Source organism: Podarcis erhardii (assembly GCF_964252035.2).
Source record: "Podarcis erhardii genome assembly, chromosome: 2".
Classification (NCBI taxonomy): Eukaryota; Metazoa; Chordata; class Lepidosauria; order Squamata; family Lacertidae; genus Podarcis; species Podarcis erhardii.
The window spans coordinates 32,873,184-32,900,745 of NC_138498.1; the positions used below are offsets into that span (position 1 = coordinate 32,873,184).

A 27,562-nucleotide genomic window follows, 5' to 3' on the forward strand; every position below is an offset into this window, starting at 1 on the left:
TTGATTGTTGTGAAATAAAAAGGAAAGAACTAAATATTAACAACTTCCCTACTCCCCAAGCTTCAAAAGCTATTTGTCAAGGAGTGAGTGGGGCTGCCATTTTGATAAAAATAGTAATAATAAACGACTCAGCTCAGTAGCCCTCTGGATTGCAGCTTACACATTTAGAAGAGAAAAGGAGAAAGAGAGAAAGGAGATAAGAAATGGGAAGCTAGAGCCATAGGGAAGTGTTGCTTTCACCTCACAGGACTTGGCCAAACAGTAGTTTTAGACAGTCACAAATGCTGGGAGGAATGATGTACCTTTGCTCTTCCTTTGTCCAAGCTCCTACCAGGTGTCATTTTTTAAGGGACATAAATTTAACTAGCTTGTGAAGTGCAGGATTTCAGAAATCAGGGACACAAAGGAAGATCCTTTTACTGGGACAATTTGAGTCTCGGCTTCATACATTTCTTCTCAAGGCAGAAAGCTGCTTACAACGCCTTTGTTCACAGAAAGCAAGGAAAAAAACCCATCACCTTCTCATTGACTATGTATCTTAATACTTTTGAGTTCCTTTTTTTGGGGTGGGGGCAAAATCTCTAGAGAAGAAATGTACTATGCATAATGTACAATTAACAACATTTCCATGAGTTTCTACACTAACTGCAAGGGATAAAAAGAACCCCCTACCTCTTGGTGCAGTTCTGTGAAGTAAAATTTGCGACACTGTTTTCTGTTCGGTACATGGCTATAACTTACACAGTGCCAGATGACGTTTGACTATTCTATATTTGATGGAATTTTCTGTTATCCCCTCCAGCTGTTTTCTATAAGGAATGTATGTAAACATGTATGTGTGAGTGCAAATGGGCGCAAAAGGGTTGATGCAGGAGAACATGTCCGCAAATGAAAATGAGCTTCAGCAGCTTACACACGTACCCTTTGATCCAGAGACTTGCATGTGCTCAAGAACACGCATAGCATCTCTTGAATGGACAAAGGTTCTGATTCTTTTCAAGGCATGCGGCACACGTATCAGGATATGCAGCCTAGGTCCCCAGCATGCCGTTCTAAGATGAATGGGGAAGATTGTGTGTGCAGGGGAACTCTGGGTCCATTGATACTCTCGCACACAGATCCCTGCATTCAGGTATCCGAACAGACAAAAGAACCAACTTGGGTTCTCTACTACATAAAGCAAAAGTACCAAATTATTTTTTATTCTCTTTTTAAATAGGTAGTATATAAAGATCTATATTTTTATCCGTTTGGAGGAGGCGTGAAAGCAGTTGAACCAAATAGGTTGAATGATGCAACAGACCTTTAAATAGTGTTTTTCCCCTGCCCCCTTCAACACACAATTGCTGAAGGCACACATCACCCTGGGGCATGAGATGAGGGTGTGTGAGCACACGATGCTTGGAAACGATCCATTCTGGTGAGTCCCTTCTACGCTATTTTATCCAGAGTCTATGCAATTCTTTTCATACTTCAACAAAACTAGCCCGCTTCAACCGTTACCGTACGCTCAGAGGTTTGCCTTCTTCATTCTCAAAAGTGCAGCAGCTCAGTGGTGAGGGAGGGTTTCCAGGAGAACAAAGGTCTTGTGTGCTATGGGCAATGTTTTGTGCAGGATTTGTCTGTCTCAATTGTCGGCGTGTGCGTGTGTGCGTGCAATATATGGCTGTGTACGACTGTGCTCGTGACAGGTTTGAAGCAAGTGAAGTCACTTTTGTCCCTGCTTTCATGTAAATGCACTTTAATGTAATACAATGTGGATGTCATGTCAATGTAATCTGGATTTATGCTTTTCTAGTGAACTGTTACAACCATAGTGAATAAAGCTATTTATTCTGTTGTCAAAATATTCTTGCATCAGGAATTATGGCTCTGAAAATTCATCTGCTATTTTTATTTTATTCTGAGGCATAGTCAACAGCCTAATTTTCTATCCAGCCTCAGCTCAGGCATCTATTTGTCGTGCTAGGTTTCCAAACCTGAAACATAAAAATAGATAATGCCTCTGAGAAGCAGATGGAAAATAATCATGTTCACACTTCTAGAATGAGGGAGAGAAGACTTCTAGATCAGAGGTTGGTGGGTCCAGACAGATATAAGCTAGGCTATTTTTCTTGAAATAACGCACTGGGTTTGGAGGGGTGTGTTTTTTTTATTTCTGACTACTTTGCAAAAACATCTGACTTCTTCATCAGGTTGCTTTGTCACTTTTAATCTGCACTTGTCTAGGTGATCTTTGCCTGCAATTCTAAGCTCTCCCCCACAAACTGAAGGCCAGAAATATACCGTATTTTTTGCTCTAAAAGACTCACTTTTCCCCTCCTAAAAAGTAAGGGGACATGTGTGTGCGTCTTATGGAGCGAATGCAGGCTGTGCAGCTATCCCAGAAGCCAGAACAGCAAGAGGAATTGCTGCTTTCACTGTGCAGCGATCCCTCTTGCTGTTCTGGCTTCTGAGATTCAGAATATTTTTTTTCTTGTTTTCCTCCTCCAAAAACTAGGTGCGTCTTGTGGTCTGGTGCGTCTTATAGAGCAAAAAATATGGTACTTCAAAAACTGGAAGTTCTAATTCTTGTGACCGACCTTAAGTAAGGATGTAGGTGGTTAGTGTTCTAACTGCTTGTCCTTTCACTTAATATATGGAGCATTGATATAAAAACAGGTCAAATGAACAAGTTAAGCCAATGACCCCAGGCTCTGCTTCCGTCCTATCTCACAAGGCACACTAATCATCTTAAGTAGCAAAAGGAAGAGTTGTGGCATTTACTGAGACACAATATGGAAACCTACATGAGGAATAACATCAAAGTCAAAGAAGTCAAAGTTCACATGCACACCATACATTTAAAACACATTTAAAGCCCATGGTTTCCCTTAAATGATCCTGGAAACTGTAGTTTACCCTCACAGAGCTACAATTTCCAGCATCCTTAACAAACCACAGTTCCCAGTATTCTTTGGGGGCAACTGTATTTTAAATGTGTGGATGTAAACTTTGTTTTAAAATGGGGACATAGAGCTTTGAAAGCACTGGGTCCTGACTACTTAATACTACCCAGACCTTTAGGTTTCTGAGTTGTTAACCATTACCACTGAAACATAATCACACTTCTGGAACCAAGCATAAAAAAGGATGTACGCTGCTTTTTCTTGAACCAGTTCAGGTGCCAGGGATTTTATGCAGCTCCACAATTTGTGGGAAATGTGCCTGCTCCGTCGTATTTTCTACAGCAATACCAGTAGGATCAGGGTAACACTTGGGCTTTAAATAAGGGTCTGCATAAATTTGCGGCTGCTGCTGTTTAAAGATGGGGCTACGCGCAACACTTTGCATGTTTAGCGCGCAGAACAGTGGGAGTTGCTGACTAGTGGGCAAAAGCTAAGTGTCAAAACCAGGGAAGACTAAGCATAAAGGCAGGGAATGCTGCCTTGATAATCCTAGCTCCATAAGGACGCCATGTTACTTCTATTCCTGAAGCCAAATTTGAATAGGGTAATCTTTCATAAGCTGCCCTGAGAGCCTTTCAGGGCTATGAAGTGGGATAAACATTCTAAATGAAGATATGCTGCAATACGGGGCTGGGGGAGCAATCACACAAACTAGCAGATTCAGGATTAGGATCACCCTCAGGTGGTGGGGGTGGGGGTGAAATTGGGGGTTGAGGGGTTGGAGAAGAGACGGAAAGTTCTGGCTGGGGCTGCAGTGAAGGGAAATAATTGGTTTTAACACTTTTCCTCTGTTTAACTTCTCCCCTTCAGAAGCTTTTGCAAAGGGATTTAAATTAAGAAAACCAGATGTGGAAAAGGGTTAACCCCACTTCCGTAGTACAGTACCACACCAGTCATTAAAAAGAAAAGAAAAGAAAAGAGAGCAGATCCCAATATTATTCAAATACATATGTACTTTGCGTCAAAAGTCTAGAAACTAGTTTCTGCTATGGAACTAAAATCCTTAGGATTACTGATACACAAACTAGGTTAAATCTAGATTTCTTTGTTTTTGTTTATTTTGAGCAGCTCACCATATGGCAAAGTACTATTAGGACAAAATAACAGCCAGGCTTTACTGTAGGGTGGTTGAACACTGAATGAGTGTGAATTATATGGAGGGGCAGATGGCAATAGCTTCTGCACAACCCAAATCAGGAAAAAGCACACATATTAAACTGCAGGCAAAATTAACTTGGAACGCCAGTAACTCGAGGGCTTTTCTTAAAAAAAAAAAAAAAAAATTTTTTTTTGAAGAAATGTTTTTGTTAAATGTTAAAACACCACAGACAAAATTGTTCTTTACTTTCATTAAGTACAGATGACATAAATTCATATAGCAAGCCTTTATGTCCAGAAAGAGGCGGTTGTTTCATTTTGACCCTACTTAATGGTTTTAGTCGAAACTCTGGCCCCCTTCACTTTGTTCTCATGAAGCTGTAGTGTGGGGCTGTGTCTCTGGTCCCATTCCTAACAGCACACCTCTGTTTGGCTCCCCATTCCTCTTCCCTGCAGCAGGGAGGCCTCTATGTTGAGACTTCCCTGGATACTGGAAGTCTTAACAGTGTTCCATGACCCAGGGAAGCCAATACCTGTCCAGATCTTTGTGCATAGGCTTGCTTGCTTCAGATCTCCCCGTGCATGTATTAGGGTGGGGCCAGAGATAAAGCTCCCCCAGCCCTTCTCTACCCAGGCTGCTTCCTTACATTAAGAGAGCTCCTCTGGATTTTAAGTTATTTGCTGGACAAAGCAACTCTAATCCTATAGCTATAGCTAGCCAGTATGAGAGAATTATGTAGCCAATGACATGCCAGCACTTCTTCTTTATGATGAATGAACAGAAGCACTAGCATCCCATCAGTGCTGACTAAGTCTTGTGAAGGCAACACCAAGTAAGTGAAAGTAAGTAGGTCGGTGCCTGACAGTAGTGCTTCTCAAGTTGGGCCATGAAAAGGCAATCCAAAAACCACCCATAGTAAATTGCTTCCACGCTTGTAAAAAGCAAATTTATATCAGCCTTGTATTTAAGCACTCGCCTAGTAGCCACTAGCTACGGATGCAGAACTTATGGTCCTCCAGATGTAGGTGAACTATAGCACCCATCATCTTGGGCCACTGACCACGCCTGATATAGCTGTTGAAAGTTGTAGTTCAGCAACATCTGGGCAGCCTCAGATTTCCCACTCCTGCCATGGGCAATCAGGAATTGCATGCAGGCGAGGGAGCAAGCTAGTTCAGGAGAGGTGGGGTGCTGACCTCTTTCTTCTTGGCAGAAAGCGGGCTGGGGGAAGAAAAGCCCCTGACTGCACCCAGACCTTTTATGGTTGTGTTTTGTATGTGGAACTCCCTGCCTCAAGAGCTTTAATTATCATTCTTTGCACTGGTATTCTGCTTCCACTTGACAACTTCGCATGCAACAAGCTCTAAATCCTGTTCCTAGATCAGCATTAAGTACTTATTTACTGCCTGACATTTAAAATGGTTCCCCCCCATCCTTCTTTCATACTGTTCAGTAGTTACTGTTACACATTTTAGTATTTTAATGATGTAGAATATTGTTGGTTCTAAATCTGAGTCCTTGCTGTATTCTGTTGGCTGTTCTGAGTGCTGCTGCAAGGAGGGAAAACAGGAAGAAAACTAACGCAGCAGGCTGTTGCAAGAGGGACAGAGAAATTCTTATTCAATAACTCTTAAAAGTGCTGTAAAAGTGAGGTGTGCCTCCAGTTGGAGAGAAAATAAGGTTTGGAAAATACTGAAACAAGAATTCACCTCTGCATGCATATCCAGCTTCTACTGCCAGGTATATTGCTAGGTGAAGGACAAGCCCTTGTCTGTCTCACTTTTGGAACGACCAAATACAGCCTATCTGCAGCGCAACTGAAGACGGCAGTGTAAGTGATACATAACTATCCAGGGTATGAAGGTTTCACTGTTTGTTTTGCTTAGCCACTCCAGGATATAGTATTCTGCTGGGTAGTAGTATAGCGCAGCAATCTTTTAGATGAGTCAGGTCTCCCAAAGATTGACCTGCTACTTTTGGAATAATCCCACTGGAGGCTTAACAGCCATGTGACTTTTATTACAATCATGCTTATTCTACATGACTGTGCAATGTCTGGTTTTATTTCTGAGCTTCTACATTTCATGGTACAGTAAGGAGACTGTGACTGCCACTAGTGGTAGGAATCACTCCATTTTGTCAGGTTTTGATATTGACTAGTTTCCTAAGTTTACATCTCAGCCCTTACTTATTGACTCTTTTTGCTATATGAATGTTTCAGCATCCAATGCTGAAAAATGCATGGTACAGTGAGATAGACCCAGATCTTCCTTTCCATTTTTGCCTGCAGCAGTGGTTCCCAACTGGTGGTCCATAGAACCCACGGGTCCACATAACCCACCTAGGGGTCTGTGTCACCGTCCACAAAACTACCATACAGGTATCAAAATTTTCAAAAGTAGGGGTCCGCAGTACTTAGCTAATTGGGAACCACTGACTTATAGTGTATCTCACCCTTTGGTGATAAATCCAGCCTGCTTTTTCCACTTCCAACTTTCCATTTCCTCCCAATAGAACTCCCAGAAGATTTTCACATCACCTCCCTCAAATTTCAGTGACCATACCCCAGGTCAATTTCACACTCATCCCAGCAGAATGAACACTGCTGTCTTCACAACTATTTCATCTAGAAACCAATACTGTACTGTTCCCAGAGCAAACAAGAGGAGGAGAAAGGGGAAAGCATTGCTAAACTATAAAAGCTGGCAAAACAAAAATCAACTCCACAAGAAAGCTCAGAAGTCAAAGCAGATGCCTGGCCTTAAAACCCAGGTGGGGAACCTATAACCCTACAGATGTTGATGGTATCCAATTTCCATCAGGTCCAGACCGCATGGCTGATAAGACTGAGAAGATGGGAGTTGTAGTCCAGCAACATCTGGAGGTTCCCCACCCTGCCTTAAAATTTCTGGCAGTTGGCTTTGAATAAATATGTTGTTCTATAAGCAGAGAACCCATTAGATGTGCAAATAAAGGCAAAATAGATAGAAGTCCTTATGAATTTATTTACACAATTATTAAAGTACACAAATACAGTGGTAATACAAATGAGGTGTTCTGAGATAACTTGATACCAGTACACAGGTTTAGAGAGACATTCTAACTATATTTTCAGTAGGTGATGGTGGGATTTAACTATAATGGAAGGGCGCAGACTGCCCACAACCAAGTACATGTCTAGAAATTTGCATCAGTCAACTTTTTAAGTACAGTACAGCAATTGAAGGTTCCAGATATATATAGAGAAGAAGAGGCTGCCTTTATAAGTCTCTAACATTACATCATTTGACCACAAGTATTTACAAAGAAAGCACACAGAAGTGTAGAACTGTACAAAATGGAAGTGCACATGCCTAAAGAACCAACATCCACAGTAACCAAGTGATACAGTTATGCAAAATTCTCCATGGACCAACATTTAAAAACATTCCCATTGCACTTCCCCAATTGTGGGTTGCATCAAATCAAGACTTTTAAAATACAAATAAGCACTTGGTTAATGTTCTAACATAGCTAAAGGAAAGCGACAAGATTGTTCATATCCACAAAACTAAAAAGGAACTGGCAAAGCTTTGAAACAATTTAAAAAAATGCAAATTAAGAGCAAAAGAAAACCATGGAGTTCTATTAGCCACCAAGTTTCCAAGGAAGCATGAATCTCACATTTGTTGATTAAAAAGTAGTAACGCAACATATCTATGTATTGCATCTTCATTCCCAAGGTGGGACTGATGGTACTTTGAGTGGTATTTGGTATGATTCACATGCCTTCTACTTTCCCAGATTACAGTGGGATAAATATATTGCTCATGAAAACAAAGGTTCTTCCATATTTATAGCTGGCACACCCATTTGCTAAGGTAAGTGTTTTGGCCATTACTTATGTATATCATCAGCTGAAGGCCAGTTGTTCCAGACTTGCACACTTTAATATTAAAGAATTCAACAAGCTTGAATGTTCTCTTGGCATCTTGCAGCAGGAACATTTTGTTTATAGCTCGGAGCCTTGGCATGGTGCAGCAAGCTCTAAGCACTTGTCGTTCTCTGCATATTCAAGAGAAGCACACCTACTACAACGCTGCTCACACCGCAGTGACAGCATTCAGATTTTATTGGCATCTGTACCAAAAACCAAGCAGAAATCATGGATCCTGTCACTCACATGGAACCCTGCTCTATGAATACATTTTACATTCACTTAATAAAACCTTCCTGAACAGGTTATTTTAGAGCTTTGACTTTTGTTCTTCAGAGTCTATGAAGTGATCTTATCACCTCTACTGGGTTTGGCTACTTCTCTTTAAAATTATCTTCTGCTCTTTCTTGGACAGTACTAGAGACGAATAAACATTGGAATAAAAATATGTTTATGCTGCATGGTGACTTAACTTTAAAAAAAAAAAAAACCCTGGAAGAACAAGACAGCCAAAAGCAAAGATAATAAAAATGTATTAAAAAAAATATTGAGAATACTCCTCTGTAAAATGGGACCATACAAAAGTAAACAGTGTAAAATAAAAGCAGACTGTTCAAATTCATTTACACATTCCCTGCCTGACTTAAGTTTACAAGAAGTTTCAAGTCTTGTTTTTATTTTGTTTTAAACTTCAGGATTGTTCACATTTCTACACAGGTTCCAAATCAGACAAAAACGAGATTGATTCTTTTTTTTTTTACAGAGAGTTAAGCCAAGAATCTTAGCAAAATGAATACAAAACTTTCTTAAACCAAGTAAAAGATTCATAGTTACAGTAGAACAATAAAAAGGGGGGAAAGGCTGCCGCCTGTGGAGGGAGAACTGAAATGGCTATTAAATAACAGGCGGTTAATGCTGTAAACCGTCTCTTCCTTTTCCAGCTGTGTTGCTAGAGTTCACATAAGGTTATCAGGTTTCTGGCCAAAGCCTCTTGTAGTGGCAACTGCTGGATTCTGTCCATGTTCCTGCGAGTATCTTTAAGTAGCAAGGAGAGATCCAGTTGTATTATTTCTTCTGCTCTAGTTTGGGGTAGTTTTGCTAGTAAAAGCCATTGGTAACAGGAGATCAGCCATGCATTATCTGCCCCTCAATGGCAACATTTCACCGATGCACAGCAGACTGGAGAATACTGGTCGTCGCCAGAGCAGGAATCTATTGAAGCCAAGGAAGAGGGTGTCAATATCAGCCCACACCTACTGAAACGGCATAAAAACTGATCCATTAAAGTCTTCTTGGCCACTCCTCATAAATACAACTGGGCAGATGCATTCACTTCAGAAGGATGAAATGAGTGTGCACAAATCTACGTCCTGACAGAATCGCCGTTACACCCAGCAGGTGGCACCCATGAAGTGAATGGCATTTTCCTTTTGCGTAAAGGCTAAGGCAACAAAGGCACCTCATGAACAAGGAGAAATAGTATGAAGAACGAGGAAAGAAGCACATGCTGGCAAAAAAGACCGGATGACTTGGGTAAGCTCTTGAATCAGTAATGAAACCCAAATCAAGAGATAGGGTGATAAATGCAAGTGTTATATAAAAGAAATCCATCTTTTTAGCAGCAACACTGTATTGAATATGTTCTACAAGATCCTTTCCATAGCATATGCCAGTATTAAGCAAGGCCCCTGTGAACTCTGCAATCAGAAATTTGTGCCCAACCTGGCAGTGTAGATTGTCAATCACAACCAGAATGCTGAAAGTGATAAGGATTAAGTGAATTCTAGGATCTAGAAGTCACTGTCAGTCTAGTCATTGTCAGTCTTAGTTTGTGGAGGCTTCAGTACACTGCATACCTGAACGAAGAAGGAACAATTTCTAAAGAATTGCCCCAACACTTTGATCAGCCATTGAGGTACCTACAAATTCTCTGAAAGTCCTCTGGCTTTTTGGTTCAAAATGAAAACTGAAGTTTCCTTTCACAAGAATGGGAATGAAATTTGCCTCAGTCTCTTCCCTTCAAATATACGTGTGTTGGATGGGAAACCACTGTTCGCCTTTTTTAAAAAACAAACAAACTATTAAGCACTCTGCAAGTTATGGGGACAGTGCAAAAGGAAGTCCCTTCCTTTACAACCAAATAATAAAATTTCAGTGGCAAAGGAATAAAAACTCTGCCAACCTAAGTGGATTTGGAAAACAGCTTGCACAAATCTGATGGTAAGAAGAACAGTTTCAAAGGATCCATCCATACTTCATTCAAGCCTTGTGGAAGCAATCCTAAATTCAATATTACAGCAGCCAAAATTAAGCTACTCAGCTCTGTCTAATGTTTGGACTGACAACAAATAGCCTGTTTACATAGTTTTGACCCTTGAAAGAATTGGGACTATTCTTTTGATGCACAGTTCATAGGGACCTGTTATTAAGTCAAACTGCAGCAGCGGTGATGTTTTGACATGCAACAAGAGGTTAATCATTACAGACAAAGACCTTGATAGTGGACTGGATTCTACAGTTCTTCACTCAGAGGAAATTTTTACCCACTTTAGTTGCTAAAATGTTGATCTTTGCTGCCTGACCCATTTCAATTCCCTGCCGCCACCGCCACCGCCACCACCACCACCACCACCATGTGAAGTGGGGTAAGCTAGCTGAAAAATTCCCACAGAGTACAAAGTACAGGCACTCTACATCTCTGCTGTGGTCCTGCCTTTGTTTTAACACACTCTCAAGACAAGCAGAAGCATCCCGTTAGGAGGACCCAGTGTGAACTCTTCATTCAAGGTGGTTCAGAAGAGAATCCTCTCGCTCATTCGAAATTATGAACAGCTGGATTATCCAGATGATCTGACCCATGTGGATAATCAGTTTGCTAATGTAATTAACAAAGTAAAGGGCTATGGAATCAAATGAACACAAAAGCAGCAGGGAGAAGAGAAATAAGGTAGTGAGAGATTAGTGTAATGTGGAGTTATAACAATGGCGGGGAGAAGGAGAGAGCCCAATAATAGGATCTAAGCAACAAGAATTCAGTCTGACCGAAAAGCAAAAGGAACAGCCTCTACAGGTTGGCAACAAGCTACAGATTGTCTACACGCACACGCACACACACGCACACACTTCATTTTGTTCTGCTGAAGCTCCTATCGTCAAGACAAAAAGATCAATCAATGGATAAGCTTTAGAACTGCTGCTCTCACAGGCATCCATTCATTTTCTATCCATGCAATCATTTAGAAGTCTCCTGTAAAGAGTCTAGAGGCACAGTTTCATCTTCATTGTCAGTTTGAAAATGTTTTTTTAATCTTTGGCTGCTTGTGGGAAAGGGACGAGAGTAAAAGGATGCATTAATGCTCTGCTCTAATCATACTTAAATTAGGCAATTAAAAGACAATATTAGCCTAACTTTTCACAGTACTGGATACTGGTGTGTGATTGAGTTTTATTGCTCTATCCAGTTTTAATTTATTTTAAGGTTTATAGCTGTGAAAATGTTTGATCCGATTTCTGCTAAGATACAAGGAGTCTGTGAGTGATAAGAAACCTTTCATTTATATCCTCCTCAGGGAAATGGACTTGCTGAAAGTGTTGGAAGGCATGTTATTTAAAGTTCTAGTTCTGCAACAACACTTCTTGCAGGCTCTCAACTATTTAAAAAAGACTCACATGTTTTGTTGCAATAGGGTACTGTAATTGCTCAGGAATGCAGGTCTTATATAAGACACAACACTCAATTCTAACTTTTACTAGCAAACATGTAATAATCTTGTGATTAGCAGAACTAAGGCCCCCTTCAGATGTGGCATTTCTCCTATACTTGGTACAATTCCAAATTGGTTAAGATTCAATGGCCTGGTTCGTAAATCACGGCAAGCCAAAGACAGTAAGCTTATGGAGACTATGCAAATTTGTGGATTGCCAGAGAGAAGCTAGCAGCTGCTCAACTCCTCCCAAATGTAGGGGTTGTGTACCCCTACATCAGATTTTTAAAATTATTGTCTGTTTGGTTGTACGTCACTTTGGGCTGCCCTGGACAAGATAAAGTGACTAATGAATTTAATAAATAAAAATTAATAAAATGCTAAGCCAAAGTTTGGCTGAGCATGTCACCCAAGCTCAGGTTGGTCGACAAGTTCTTCTTCGCTAACCATGAGTTGTACGGGATTTTCTTGGCCAAAGTTCATGGTTATAGTAAGGAGAGGGCTTAAGCACAAGTCCAGGTTTAGATAATGCACTAAGCTAAAACTTAGCTTAGAAGCAGAAGCCTGCGTATTTGAGTAGTCCTGGTAAGTCACTGCTTGGTTTACAGACATATACACCAGGCTAGTGAATTAGCAGAAAAACAGAAGGCTAAACAAGGCATGTACTCTGTCCTTTACTGGGAGATGATTTCCAAGCGAGAAAAAAATGCCACATGAAGGACCTTAAGTATTCCAGTACCACACTGTAGGTTACCCTGCAAATATACCGTCTGGTCTACCGACAGTTATGGAGCAATTCTAGTGAAGTACTACAATTTTTCGGGGGGGGGGGGGGAGAAATAGTTTTAATTAATTTGAAGTATACCTACTACTACGGTTATCTGCAAGGTAGAAGGAAATAAAGTGCTGAAAGACATGAAAAGCCACCCAATTTGATGTACCCACAGGAGTGAATCCAAACCCACCCGCCAAGCTGGTGTCTCGTGAGAATGGACTCACCCAGTGCTGCTTTCCAACGAGAAGGAGACGAGCAGCTACTTGCCATGGTGTTCGAAAGGAATGCTATTCTGAGGTGGGGGGAAAAGACAGCCATTTGTAACAATTCCACTGCCCAATATATAATTCCCAGCTATGATTCTAACTGGAGCTGCTCTGAATTTGGAATGGTTCTTGATTCAGAGGCCTCGCAGACATTGATTCTTCAGCGATTTGAAAGCCCCTACAAAGCTGACAACTTCCTGACTTTAAGGTATGTGTTTTCAACAACTAGTGGTTTAAAGAAAGGCTGCTTCAGCAGCAGGTGGCAACCAACAGTTTTTGGAGATGCTTTTTGTTCCAGTAACTCTCAGCTCAAAAGCATCACCATCATGTTAACTGTTTATCGCCAGCACTGGCCACTGATTCAAAAAACATTTTCCTGTGTCACAGCGACTACTCTGCACAGTATTTCAAAACTCTCTGCAATGGAAGAGAACCCTCATCTCATTAGCACTAAAGTGTGTACCAGCTCAATCTGAAGCCTTCTGGCTGTGATCCACAAACAAGCATATGGGCACAACTTTGAGAGTTAAAGCAGCCAGCCTTTTACACTCTCTCCATGACAGCACACAACTTAGATCTTGCAGGCTTACTAACCTTACAGATTCACCACATCTGTGTGTGTAACACTGGCAATTCAAAAGAATCTCATATTCTCAGGGAAACAGGTTTGATGTACAACACATTTCTAAAGCTAATAAATGCCAAGTTTTTCATTCAATCTGGTCAAGTAGAGTTAGTAGGGATCACAGCTTCCTGATTCAAGTCTATTCCCCCCAGTGGTTCTCAATGCCCCCTTTCCTTTACACACGGAGCAATTAACACATGTTCACGCTTATACACACACCAACACTTAACAGCTGGAGGTGGAGCTTATCTATGTAAAAAAGAAAGGAGGGGGAGAGAAAGGCCCTCTTACTTTGGGGGCAATCACTGCAACATCAGAAGAAACATTCAGTTTAAGCCTTAAATGCCCTCTACCCATCTCCAAATACGTAAAGCTAAATTCAGCAAAACTGCAGCAAAGGTTTTTGTTGCAGTCTAAGCCATCTAGAAGTGAGAGGGTCAACTGTTTATTCATAGAAGGCACATCAGCACTTCCCATCCTTCAGAAGATGGCCAAGCTTGAAAGCCATTACATTCTTCCAAAATGAGTTTGTAAAAGGCACAATGCCATTCAGGTAGCAAAAGGGAAATCTGTGTACATGATAATCAAGAATGTGACCAATTTTGTTTTCTAACCAGTGCAAGCCCCTGCATCTTTCCCATGGTAATGGAAAAGGACAACCAGAATTCCCAAAAGAACAGAACCTCTGAACATGTTTGGGAAAACTTGTGTTTGAAATGATGAGAGAAAGATTAGAACACACCTGATGAATCAAATGTTACATCATTTAATTAAAGGCCCGCTTTTACAGAAGAATGTGAAGTAAAAGGAATGGCTAAGGGAAGACATCCAAACACCACTACCTATATAGCAGCACTACATGTACATAATGAGCAAATAAAGTTCATTGATTAAGAAAAAGCAATACTTAGGATATGGATCAATTCACAGAACTGTCAGCTGAAATTCCCTTAGGAGCAAGGGGCCATTAGGCCACGTGCACTACCACCACATGTGCTATGATATGCTATGGCATGCAGATTTACAGTTGCAACTGTTCCGTCTATGGTGGTGTGCATACAGTTGCATGCACAAATATAGAATCATATGAGTATGATGGGGACTGTCCCTGCAGCTTCACTACACACAAAACTGTTGGCTAGCAATTCATTAAAACAGACTTTAGGCCAAGAGTGAGAATCTAATTTCATGCAGGAGAGGAGAAAAGATAGACTGGTGGTTGGGAAGCCAAAAGAGATGAAGCAATGGAGAGGGTAGAGAAGCCCTTGGTAAGCAATTCGTTCAGACCACTAGCCAAAGAGGGAAAATTGTCGAGAAGGGGCAAGGAGAAGAGAAGCTGAAATGGAGAGCCATGGAGGAGAAGAAGCCATCTAAAGCTATCAGTTCAAACCTTTGGCAATAGTGATCTGTCCTTCTCCAGCCAGCCTGCTAATGTGGGAGAAAAGTGGGTGGCCTGTTTACTTTTGGCTTTGGTCTTGTCCACTGCCATCATGTTGCCCACCTCCAGATTAATCAGAAGGGAATGTGGCCAGTTCTTCAACAACAAAAGGGAATACGGCCCACCCCTGCACATTAGATAATAGACCTATGAATCCAAGTATGTGTCAAGACTATTCTCGAGTGATCCAGAGGGAGCAGTCCTCTTTTTGTATTTTCTCAAAAGGCAGAGCCTCTGTAGTCCATTTTTTGTTAAAGTGATAAACTTGTGTGTGGGTTGTACCTCTTCAGATCACAAATGGGGGCTTACATTAACAAAATACTCCTTCATACAAGAGATTCACTTCATATGTAGAAGTAGGTCAGGGAAAAGGCTAGAACCCTTCCACCAAACATCTAGCTTTCCATGTGGAAAGATTTGAGAGGTATGTGTACTGAGGAACTTTTGGTCATCAGTGACCCCAACAGTAGTCTGGAGGTATGCATATGATTGAGGTAGGGTTTTCTTGCCAAATGTCTGACAGAATGCCAACCATTTTCAGATTTAGACATACCTTTTGTATTTTGTGAATATTGTGTATCCAATATTCTCCTCCCAACCACTATGATTTTGAAGGTGGAAAAACTGATTGCACTTCTGCATTGCAGCCTGGCTTTCCTTCTATTCATCCTCTAGGGAAGGCTTTTGCCCACCCTACTTTATGACTCTCTAACTTTAGCAACCCAGCATGAACCACAACATTAGTCTTTAGTGGCTCTCCATTTGATCTCTTATATGGCCACTAAGTATGGAATCGTGTCACTTGGCCCACAACCACCTACCATACCAACTGGAAGGAATTTTTGGCAGAGGCCAAAGCATGAATCTGGTCAATGTAGAGGACCTAGAAGTTTAGCAGTTTTATTTAATACTGTACAGTAGAATTCAAACATTTGAGAAGAAAATTGTCCCTCTTAAATCACTTCTCTGATCATTATTAACTCTTCTTTCTTCGCCATCTTCTGCCTTTTGTCTCATTTGCTCTTCTTTCTGCCTTTCTTTCTCTGCAGCAACTTCAAATTCTCAGCTCCCCGCAGGCTCCACACACAACCCATCCCCTGGTGTACCTGCTAGAGTGGTCACCAAGGAAATAGTTAAAGATATCATTACTGGGATTTAATGCTGACAGATGAAATATTACAGGGGTGCCAGATAGGAATTCACATAATTTAATGTTTGAGATGCTTTGGAGCTGTGGAAGAGGCTATCGTGCTTGGATTGTAACTATGAAAAATTTCTCTCTCTCTCTCTCTCTATATATATATCTGACTGCTCTCATGGCAACATAAGCATAGTAAGTAGGTTGTATTATACCTACTGCAAAAATTGTGATTTGTTAGGAAAGCAGGGTCTTCATGACTAAGGGAAACTCTCTAAAAGTGGTAGCAAAGACATTTAGCCAAAGAAATTAGTACTAAAGTGGAAATCTTCAAAGGAAAGAAGACAGCTAGACCTTTAATCTTTCAGTGTGTCAGCACACAGAGATTTGCAGAAAGGGACGAAACACATTTGTATACTGTAGTTCTGTTAAGGGACTAGCCAACCTGTGCTTTGTTGCTGCTAAACCTCTACACCACAATGCTGAACTCCCCGCCCCTACAGGCTACCATGCACAGCACTATAGTATAGCATGGGGAAAGCAGTTCAAGCCAGTAACCAGGAAGGATGCATAGGCAGACAACTGATGTGAAATTACTGGCGGGGAGCCAGAAGCATAGCCAGTTTTCTGCTGATAGATGTTACAGTGGCAAAGGAAGTGTGGGCTGGTACCATTTGCTACTTAGCAGGGGCAACTCTCACTCACCGTAGGAAAGTGGCAAATTTCAAAAGTGCAGCCAATTTCATTGAAGAAACAACTGCACTACACTCCGTACATTTTCATTTCCAAACTCAAAAGCCTAAAGTTTGACTAGAAGGATATTTTTGAAACAGTATTTAAAAGCTATTGTGATAGGCCAATCTCTTTTCGTTCAGGAAGTGCTTGATTCCATACTCTTAATCTTCATTCTCTTTTGCAAGAGTCTGAATAGAAAAAGTAGGTCACAGAAATTTCATACATTTGTGACTTAGCAAAGAGGGTCATTTGTAATTGCATCAAGTACGCAGTGTAATGCTCCACTGCATTATGATCACCATTTTGTGAAGCACCTTGCTCAGTTTTGGAAAAAAATAGTTGCACATTACAGATTATTCAAACAATTTCTTATGAAATACGTGCCCTTTGCTATGAAGAATGAGGTATGTGCGAGAAGGCTTATATACCAAGATACTTCATTTTGTAGCAGACAAGGATCATATCCCAAGGAACATCAGTGCCATCAGACTAATCATCCTCCGAAGTTTTTATAGTCAGCGGAAGTTAACATGATCTACTACAAGAAATTGGGAGTGGATCCTTTTTGGCTTGAATTCCACTGTTTAACCCACAACTACTTCTTACATATATGGAGAAGTAGCACCCCGTTGTCCAGTTAAGTACAAGGAAGGGCAAAGGCAGCAAAGCAGTTGGAGAGGGCTACAGCTAGTAGAAGGGAATTTACCTTCATCAGTTTGGAATTTATCTACTTGGATTTTCACTTTTGGGATTCTTAACATTTAATGAGCCAGGTTTCCAAGATATTTATATTTACAAGATGAACCAACTGAAGTTTTAGTCTTGTTTGGCTCATAACCTGTCAGGTGTTTTTGGAACGAGGTCCTGAGAACAGAATGAGCAGTCGTCTCATCCTGAAATACTGTGAATATGTTTAAAGTATGTTTCTGAACCAGTTGTTAAGCTTTTAAATAAACTATTTTACTTTAAACAAGTAAACAAAAAAAAAGTAATCAAACTGCACTAAATTCATGAGCTGGTAGAACGATTACACACTCATGAATGACACATTTTTTGTAATTGGTCCTAGGATCTCTGCTGGAGTGGTACAGAAATATTTTAAACTACTTTTTACTCACTTAACACAGCCAAGGCAAACTTCACAGTTCCACACCCATTTTTTATAAGGCAGTCATTTCAGATGAAAACGACCAATTATATGTGCAATGCAAACCATCATCACAAACAAGAGAGCTAGGAAAGAGACACACTGATCTAGACAAGACTTATTGGACGTTTACTGCCTTCTAAGTTCAATGATCAAAACCAACAAGATTTGCAGATATTAGATGCAATTCATTCTGCTTTTCAGTGGCCCTGATGTAAAGGAAAGCAAGCAACTACACCTCAGAGTCTAAAAGTGCTTTATTCCAGGTCATTTAAGTTGTTAAAATACGCACTTTCTTCCTCTTCTTTCGAGGTCTGCTGGAGCTTGGCTTTACAGATGGAAGATAAAAGAGATAGTCTCAAAACTCCAAAAGGTTTATTTTTTCTTCTTCAAAATTATCAAGTCTGCAATACACCCACAGGACACACTCATTTAAATCCTAGAGAGAAACATCTTCCCCAGCTCCATCCCAGCATGCAATGTCAGGATCTTAGAGTAGGGATCAAGGAGATCTTATCCACTGTGAATCTGGCCAGTGTATATTGAATGAAGGGGGAAATAGGCTTTATACACCTCTTATTCATGTCCTGGAGTAGACATTTGTTGGATATTAACAAGAGGAAAAAGAGATTCAGAGACTTGTTCAAAAAGCTGCCATCTGTTTTGCCTAAGACTGGAGATAGCATTCAAATCAAGCAAAAGTATGGCATTAAGAATGTATTTATAATCAGTATGACAAAGAATGCCTATTAGGTACAGACTCTGGGCTTCCAGAAAATCTTACTTGTGTTGTTTAAGGACTGGATCTTTGATTTTGAAGCCTCAGTATATAGTATAAGAAACTTTAATCCCTTTATTGCAAACACTAGTGATGGGTGACAAAATTTGTGCTCCTATGGAGTTGAAACTTGAAATTCCATATTATTCTACATTAAAGACTGTCTTCCCAAAAGGTTTTTGCTCTTTGTATCAGATACTATTTAGCATTTGAGGAATTGTGATGGTTCTGAACTAGAGTCAAACTACATACCTTTAGCAGTAACTATTGGTCATAGACAAAAGTTTATGATAGTTTTGATATAACAACAGCAAAAAACCCAGAAGTTTTATTTACTTTTGTGAAGTAAACAAATAACATTTCTATGCATCTTTACTCAAAAACCAAGTCCCAATGTGGTCAATGGAACTCACTATAGCCATGATGTAAAACAATCAATCTCTCTTTTTTCTTACTGCAACAGTTAATCCAAACTAACCATAATCAACACATTTCCTCCTTTATACTTTTTACAAAAAAAGTTTTAACCCTCAATTATCTTTCCAACAAACAGGCACCACTGGTTTGAGATTTTTCTATTTTTAAAGCTACTAAAAGCTCCTGTGTCATCTGCTGCCTTTGTCTAACATTTGTGACTGTTTGAGTTTTGATGCTTGGTGCTCTAAACACCAACTGCAACATCCACATTTATGTCCTGTTCAGCTTTGGAACCTTTTGCTCCTTTAGCATTTCTTCAACTGACACAAAGTCAAAGATCAATTTGCCAATGCCTTCAAATGGCTCTTCTCCTGATCTGGCCTTTCCAAAATTTTAGTGTGTTCTCTGGTTCTCACACATACACCCTTCTCTTAGAATCAAACCTGAACAATATCACTGTTCAGAAATTCACAACTGGTTTTTTAGCTACTATTTTGGAATGAGAAAGCCTAGAGTCCCCTGCTGTGGCTTTCATGAGACAAAGCTTCATTTTGTAAAGTACTGTAGGACTTGCATGAAATCCAAGCCTTTTTTGGTTGTGTGTCACACATATTGTGAGGGAATCTACAATGGAATAAGAAACTGGAATGTTTCAAGCTGCAAATGTTAGTGAATATCCTCTCTTCAGGCACCAAACATTTTCCTTCTGTTTGGAAACAAACAAAAAAATGACCAACAAAATGGAGTCAATTGTCATTCCACTGCACAACCATGCAGGATATGCATTTATCTTCCAAAAATACTCTTCCTTTTATACAACATTAATTTACACTTACAGCCTGTTATGTGAGCTGTGCTGTAATTCAACTGAAATATTCTGAACATATGCCACAGGTTATTAAAATAAACCAGTAATGCATGCTGTAGGCAAAACGTTACAATCTGCAATTAGCTGTCCCATGGTCAAGAAGGTTGCTTACTGCAGTCAGGTACAGACTCATTCACAACAACTAGTCTAGTTTAGCTCCATACTTTCAACAAGGATGCATGCCCAGGGCTAATTTGGAAATCATTTTTTACTTCTAGCTTTAGTAAATTCTACAAGAAAAGAAAATCAAAGTAGTATGAATAGTACCATCACCTAACAAAGTAATACAAAAAAATGCAAGACAGATCATTCCTCTTTCAACCTCATATTTCACAGGCATAACAATTTCAGTGCTACAGTAGCTTTAAGCACACTCCTCTTATACCGGATATGATTACAGATGGTCACTTATACCAGACAGAAGCTGGTAGCTATTTTCCATAAATGGCAATTTATTTGAAAATACAGCTCAAGCCATGTCAAAATTGCCAAATGGGTGCAACTTTGCAACTAGACACTACAGAACAAAGGACTGATGACTAAGGCTACAATTTACATTGCCCATGTGTAATATTGGACAAATTGAGTCTGTACTAAGGATAAAAGGAGAGCACTTATTGATCCTTCTTCGGCATGAAATGTAACAAGTAATAGCTTTGATTCATTTGCACAAGGCTTCTGAGATCTGCAGTGGTTAGAAGAAAACATGACATTTAAGTCAGTTGATGATTCACATAGTATAGTAAAAGTCACTGATATTTCCATGGCTGTTAAAAGTCTGTATCCTGCAAATACACAAATATCCAAAAAGGCATTAAACAAGGGAGGTACCCAGCCCTCAATTTTAATAACCTATACAACACCCTCCTTCACACTTAAACTTCAAGGTCAGAAAGCTAAGTACTTCACAAGTAGCGGTTCTTCAGCTAATTCAGATCAACTAAGAGAATGGCATGTCTAAACATAATTGTGAGACGATCTATCCTACTCAAAGAGTATTTTTACTCTGATCTTGTCAAAGGACATTACTGAGCTCCTAGTCTTTTCCCCATAAAAAAAATAAGAACTGTTTTGTACCTGTGAGGTTGACATGCGTGAGGTATCTTGTCGGCCTGTTAAATCAGACGAGGAGATATTGACAGGGGCCCCACGATGCAATCGCATACTCACTTTCCGTTCTCTCTCCATTCCAGACACTGGCCGAGGAGATGTGTTTGCTGACCAAAATAAAAAGTAAAACTTAATTTTGTGCCTGTATTTACTAGACAAAATAAACTATTGCAATAAAGGGAAGCCGACAGAGGCATCACTTTATAAGCACCTTCATAATGTCAGAACTATTAAACCCACAAGGCACTCAATCCCCTTTGAAGCCTAACTAGGGAGAGGCTTGTAAGTCAAGAAATTAATGTTACAAAATACTGTTCTTAAATGTTGAGGGTAGGATTCAAAGATAAGCATGCCAAAACGGGCTAGAATAAGAAGAATTTCCTACCCCACGGCCCCCTAAAAGCCTTGAGGTGTTGAATGGAGTAAGCTGTGGCGCAAGAGGAAGTGATTAACTAGAAGGCAGCCCACCTCAAGGCATTCTTTGGCTTACCTGTATGTGAAGTTGGGGTAAGAGGGGTTGGTGGAGCTACATCTTGTGTCCCTCTCAGCCTGCCAGAGGCAGTGGAAGGTAAGCCACGAACTGCAGGATTTCGTGTGTGTCTCAGTCTTTCTTCTCTCTCTCTTCGTTCACGCTCAGCATCTTCGACTGCACGGCTTGCACCCTGCAAGAACATGTAATTTGGCATTATACCAACATTTGGAATCAATTAGTTAAAAACCTGTATTCAGTGTTGAGAGTAGTTGCAGTGTCAACGCTACACTGCTGAGCTTATCTGGACCACCGAAAGACAGTCAGAAGGAAAAGCAGACCCTGGGTCCAAATCAGACACAGACTCAGAAGATAGCAGGTTATTCTCTCAGCCCCGTACCTATTTTTAAAAAGGGAAATGAATGGTGATCACAATATTTTTTAAATTTTTAACAGGATTTAGTTCTTTATATATAAAAAATACTTATTTGCCACAATTTCATAAAATATTACCTACTAAGAGCAGACATGGAACAAATCCATGATGCCAGAGGATGTGGAACTTGCAATTGCTAACAAGATACAAAGAAAACACCCGGGTACCTATAGTATTTGGCCAAAATAGCTCAAAGTTGGAAAATACATTTGTTCAAAGCTGCTGCACAACACTTTTATGACTACACTAAAAACAAAAGAACAGTGGTAGCATCGGACAATATTTTTAAAGAAAGGCAGTCCTGACGTCTTTCTTCTTCTACAGCAGCAAAGAATAAGGGGATTTATGTTGATGATTCTTGGAAATCAGTCACAAATATTCAGCCTGGTAGCTACCCAAAGTAGAGAGGAGAAATATCAGATGCTGGTTTACTTGGCAGATACCTCCAGTATTGGAAGTGCATGCATCTGAATATCAGGTGCTGGGGAGAGTGCTGTTGTGCTTAAAGTTGGTTACTGTGAGAAAATTACACTTCTTATATTCTTGGCTTTGTCAGCTGGAAGAAAGTATTTTAGCTCCACTGAATCCAATGCTATCCTCGGTGTACTGCACAATCTCCATATATACAAAATGCTTAACAATTTGCTTGATCAAACAAACAAACACCGTACTACAGAGATCACTATCCATGTTGCATTCTTATTCGCAAAAGGTGTGAAGCAAAGCAACAATTTCCCTGAAACCCATGTGTTGTAGTTCTGAAGTGACTGTTAAATAAAACAACAAAACCAAGTGTGGAATGAACACCAGCAAGTTATCACCTAACACGTTTTGCCTTTTCCTGATGTCTGCATAATATTTACTAATGTTACAATAGAATTAGAGAGGGAAATGCAACAGCTGAAACAGAAAGTGTGAAACTGGACTGGAAATCAATGGTTCAGAAACAAAATGGATTATGGGAGACTTCATAACACTGGTCCTAAGCGGCTAACAAATTATTCTGAAGGCCAGTTTAGGGTGCTTTGCTGCCACATCTAAAGCCCCAAGGGACCTGGAGGCCAAATACTTGAAGGAACACTTCCTTCTCTATCAGCCTACCAGGTCATTAACATCTGTAGTGGAGACAAAACAAATTCCTTCCAGTAGCACCTTAAAGACCAACTAAGTCAGTTCTTGGTATGAGCTTTCGTGTGCATGCACACTTCTTCAGATCTGTAGTGGAGGTCGCATTTGTGCTTCCATCACCAAGTGAAGGTTAGGTGGTTGTGGTGCCATCACCTATGGGATGACTTCCTCCCTGCTGACACACATATTGCACCAATATTATCTGCTGGGTCGACAAGTGAAGACACAGCTCTTTGCCCAGGCTTTTGAGAGGGGGTTAGGCACACTTTTGGAAACTGCAAAAAGGCAGGCAGAATAGGGAATTCTTAACAGAATAAAGTAATTACCTGATGATGAACTATCTCACTGAAAAGATACCCCTATGATCTATGGTGTGAATGATATACAAAATATTTCTTCATTATCATGAAGAAATGTGACTGCACATGAGTATAACAGATCGATATAGACCAGCTTTGGTTCCAAGAACTGGTGTACAAGTCACACCACATGGCCTTCTAGCAAGGCTTCTGCCTCAGAGTGGATTTTCAGGGATCAAAATGCCTTGGCAAACCTAAAATGTACTGAACTGATCCAAAGGCAGTTTTTTTCTTCTTTTGGTCTGTAATGTAACCATGCTCCAGATGGAACAGAATGGTGTGACATCAACTTGTATCACATTTGCAGAAGAAAGAATGACTAACACTGAGATACAGATATTCAATAGACAGAGTCTATTAGGGAAGGACGAAAGATGGATGCAAGTCACAAAGAATGGTATATTGAATCTCAGGAGTATGAAATGCATATGCCAATTATTGTGCAACATCTCATACACACAGAGTTCTTTATATTTAAAAAACATAGTTAATTTTATTTTAATCATATATGTGTGTGTAAATCAGAAACCATGGAGAGATTCACCTTAGCTCTTTATTCAAGTACCTGAGAGAGTGGTCTCTGACCCCATGAAAGTCAGAGAGTCCTCTGCCGATACGTAGACTTCAAAAGATTTTTATGCATAGTCACATGAAGTACAGGGTTCACTTCCTTAAAATTAAATGGAAGGTACAAGCAAAAGTTTCAACATGTTTCAAATTTTTCTAAAAGAAACTGTTTACCCTGCGTAGCAATACTTCCCTGTTCTAGGCAGCTTGTGGTTACATGTGAAAGCAAAACATTGCAAATGCTTGTTCTAGTAGCTAAGTGGTGAGCTTTACCATTTTTTCTGTATGCTGCTTCTCAACCAGGTCAGAGTCCATCCTGTTTTAATCCTAAATCCCCAACCAAACTTATTGATTTCTCTAACAATGAATGCACCTACACATAGATATACAGACCCAACATCCAAATAGTGTTTTGTTAATAAAAACTAGAAAAGGTAGCAAGGTTTTTGCTTTTGGAAGAAACAAGAAACACTTTGGAAATCCAACTAGAGCCACTGTCACAAGCATACAATATTTATTCTTTCTCGTCTGTCTTGCTGTAAATACAGAATGTCAGGCTTTTTTTCTGTTTTAAAATAGGATCTCTCGCTAAACAAAAAATCTAAACAAAATGTGAGTACTGAAAGCCTGCAAATGCAGTACAAATTTATGTCTTCTCTTTGGGTATGTGACTTCTATCTTTGGAAGTACGGTTGCTAATTACAAAGCCTTCCAAAGCTTCCAAGTTTTTGCTACAAGGTAAGTGACCGCAAGCTGACCACCAAAGTAATGCAGTTATATCATAAATTTTAATATCATTCTACAGTCATCTTACAGCTTCCATACCTTCTGGTCATTACAAATTATAAAATAGCTGAAGACAACACCCAGAGAACCCATTTGGTCCCCCAGAGTGATTATGGTAAATGTGCACAACCTCTTACAGCTAGGCAAGGAATGAGACAACATCAGATCATCAGCTTTGATTATTTACAATGGGATACATTGCTAGCTGCCACTCATATATACAGATCCCCAGTCTTCAAGGATTTACAGAGGCATCCCAAGCCTGTTTACTACAAAGCAAATCGCCCTGTTTCAATGTAGCTTACTCCCAGGTGAGTGCTCACAGATTTGCAGTTTGATACTTTAACCACTAGTCCTGTTATAAAGCTAAAATTGGTTTCAGTTTCATTGCTTGTAACAGTTCACACCAAACTGCCATTTGCTACAAACATGAACAAGCACTGTGAAATATATTATTTCACCTCCAGCACTTAATGTCAGATATCAAGCTCTCACTTTGTTTTCCACAATTAAAAAAAAATTAAGTTAGCAAGTACTGACTACTTACAAATTTCAGCATGTTCCAGTCAAATACATAGTCATAGGAGAAGCCTTGTCTGTGGAAGAGGTTTCTGAATAATTGCCTTAGATATGAATAATCCGGTTTGTCATCAAAACGCAACGAGCGGCAAAAATTCAGGTATGTAGCAAATTCAGCTAAAAAGAAATGAGAAATCCTGATGATGTTATCGTAAAGTCACTGCAAACAACAATATCCAGCACAGATTCATCAGCTCATCTGCTTTCCAAAGTATTGGCTCAATGCTTCTCATAGTAACCAAGGTGACAGAACCGTGAACTGCTTTTTCCATATGTAATCAGGAAGTGATATGCTTTTTTTCACATGCAGCACAATCCTTCATGACTGTCAGGGAAATTACTAGGATACAACGGCAGAGGCAACCTGCAGAGGAGTGTAGAGAGCCCTATTCTAGTCCACAGTGGTAAAAACAATAGAAAGATTAAGTATGGTACAAAAGTTAGCAGGTTGCTGAACTAGGATCTGGCAGATCAGGGTTAAAATCCCCACTCAAGCTATGAAGCTGTGTGACTTTGGGCCAGTCACTGTCTCTCAGTCAAAGATGTCTCACAAGGTTGCTGTGAGGATAAAAAGGACACAATCATGTATGCCACTGAGTTCCTTGGAGGAAAAGTACAATATAACTGTAATTCATAAATGCAATAAAACAAACAAAACAGAGAGAGAGAGATATTTCTTTTTAAAGCAACGACTGGTAACTTATGCACTGTGACTGAACATGTGCTGACTGAACATGTAACTCATTTGTTCATCATGGTAAGCTGCTCATTGAATACCAAACAGTGTAGACAGAGAAAAATCCATACATATGCAGCACCTTGGAAAGAGGGGAGCACAAAAAGGGGGGGGTGTTGAAGTTGTTTACAAAGCAGCCAAACAACATACCTTCATTTAACCATTAAATGAAATTTTAACCAAATAACAAGAAAGCGTTAGTACATACAAATAAGAGCTAGAATAATTTCTAAGATAGAGAGGTAACAGAAAATGTAACATCAACTTAATGTAAGTTTCACTGAACAGTTAGCTTTGAAATCAATACTGAAGACATCTATTTCAGAGAATAAACTTACAAGGGTATCCTTTACACAAAACCTCAATGGGTGTGGACATTTTCTTTTCACTGATGCGTTCATATTTCTGTCTTTTTGTAGCTGCCTTCAATCCCTGCCAGGGGAGGGAGCCCAGGTTAAAATACATGAGTACATAGCCCAAGGACTCCAAGTCATCTCTGCGAGATTGTTCTACAAGGAGTAGAAGAGTGGAGCCATTAGGTTCTATCATCTGGTGAAATGGTTCAAATATGCTTAAAGCAAAAATTACACAACAAAGATCTTACCTGCAAGAAAAACATTGTTAAATAGTTAATTTCAACCTTGCCAATAAAATCAGTATGAAAAATGGTTTACTCTTGCAATAATCCAACAATTATTCCTAAAGAATCCCATACTGGAAACTGTTCAAATGGCCATATAGGTCCATACCACAACAGAAATACAGAATCATTCACCCACAACACTTGCCGATCAACCAGGGTTTTACAGCTTTGAGCGTAAAGGCAACCATGATTTAGTTGCTTCTGGCTCCTTCCTGTCCCAAATCCTCTGAACTGAGGAGAGAAGGTGGATCTTATTTCATTTTGCTTGAACCTTTTACAGTCTCTGAATGTTGCTTCTACCATGCTAGTGTGAGGAGACCTCTCCCCAAGCATCCCCTGAAATTCATGGAGAACTCTGGGGAGGGGTGCAAAGACATCTGTGGAGCCCTGCAATCAACCAAGGAAATTCAAGCCACAGTGCCAAGAACAGACATACTGCAGAAAGCTGCTAACGATGATTCACACCACTGAGCCAAGTTGCAAGATTAGCCACAATTTCTTGACACAGGCTGCAGTGAAAGACAGTGTTCTCCAACCCATATCTCTCAGGACTATAAACTTCTTTATGGTAAAGTTCTTTGTTGTTGTGCCATTGGAAACAGCTTCTAGCAAGGCAAGTTTTATGTCTGCATGCAAGTGGAGGCAAACAGAAACAAAACAAATCCTGAGATAACTTTTACAAGCTTGACCTGAAGGGAAATTTCTTCTCGATCCCATATATGGTAGTCTGACCCCAAGAAAAAAATCTACCAAGCTATCCCAATGGAAGTTTATTGGATGAAACACTCCCAACATCTTGTTTGAGGCTGTCACATGCATTAGAGAGCATGACCATTTGATTTGTTTCACTGCTGCACATACAGCGCAATCCTAACAACATCTATTCAGAAATAAG

The 27,562-nt window shown here is 40.0% G+C and overlaps 2 protein-coding genes across 8 annotated transcripts in view; one reads left to right on the top strand and one right to left on the bottom strand.

Moving 5' to 3' along the window:
* MBTD1 (mbt domain containing 1) overlaps nucleotides 1-27,562 on the top strand; it is a 121,364-nt gene that overhangs the window by 19,420 nt on the left and 74,382 nt on the right. The gene's annotated exons all lie outside the window — the stretch shown is intronic.
* The window catches only part of CSNK1D (casein kinase 1 delta), a 39,023-nt gene continuing 11,465 nt past the window's right edge, over nucleotides 5-27,562 (bottom strand). Inside the window, exons 5-10 of one of the 7 annotated variants that reach the window (XM_081850859.1) lie at nucleotides 26,363-26,533; nucleotides 25,257-25,405; nucleotides 21,455-21,626; nucleotides 20,932-21,071; nucleotides 12,667-12,734; nucleotides 7,033-9,175 (exon numbers count right to left, since the gene is read on the bottom strand). In XM_081850859.1, coding sequence (XP_081706985.1) covers nucleotides 12,702-12,734; nucleotides 20,932-21,071; nucleotides 21,455-21,626; nucleotides 25,257-25,405; nucleotides 26,363-26,533 — 665 coding nt within the window. In that variant the 3' untranslated portion in view covers nucleotides 7,033-9,175; nucleotides 12,667-12,701. Of the gene's footprint in view, nucleotides 1,980-7,032; nucleotides 9,176-12,666; nucleotides 12,735-12,994; nucleotides 15,881-18,030; nucleotides 20,640-20,931; nucleotides 21,072-21,454; nucleotides 21,627-25,256; nucleotides 25,406-26,362; nucleotides 26,534-27,562 lie in introns of those variants that run through there. The other 6 variants (XM_081850858.1, XM_081850857.1, XM_081850855.1 and 3 more) reach the window with 6 other exon arrangements.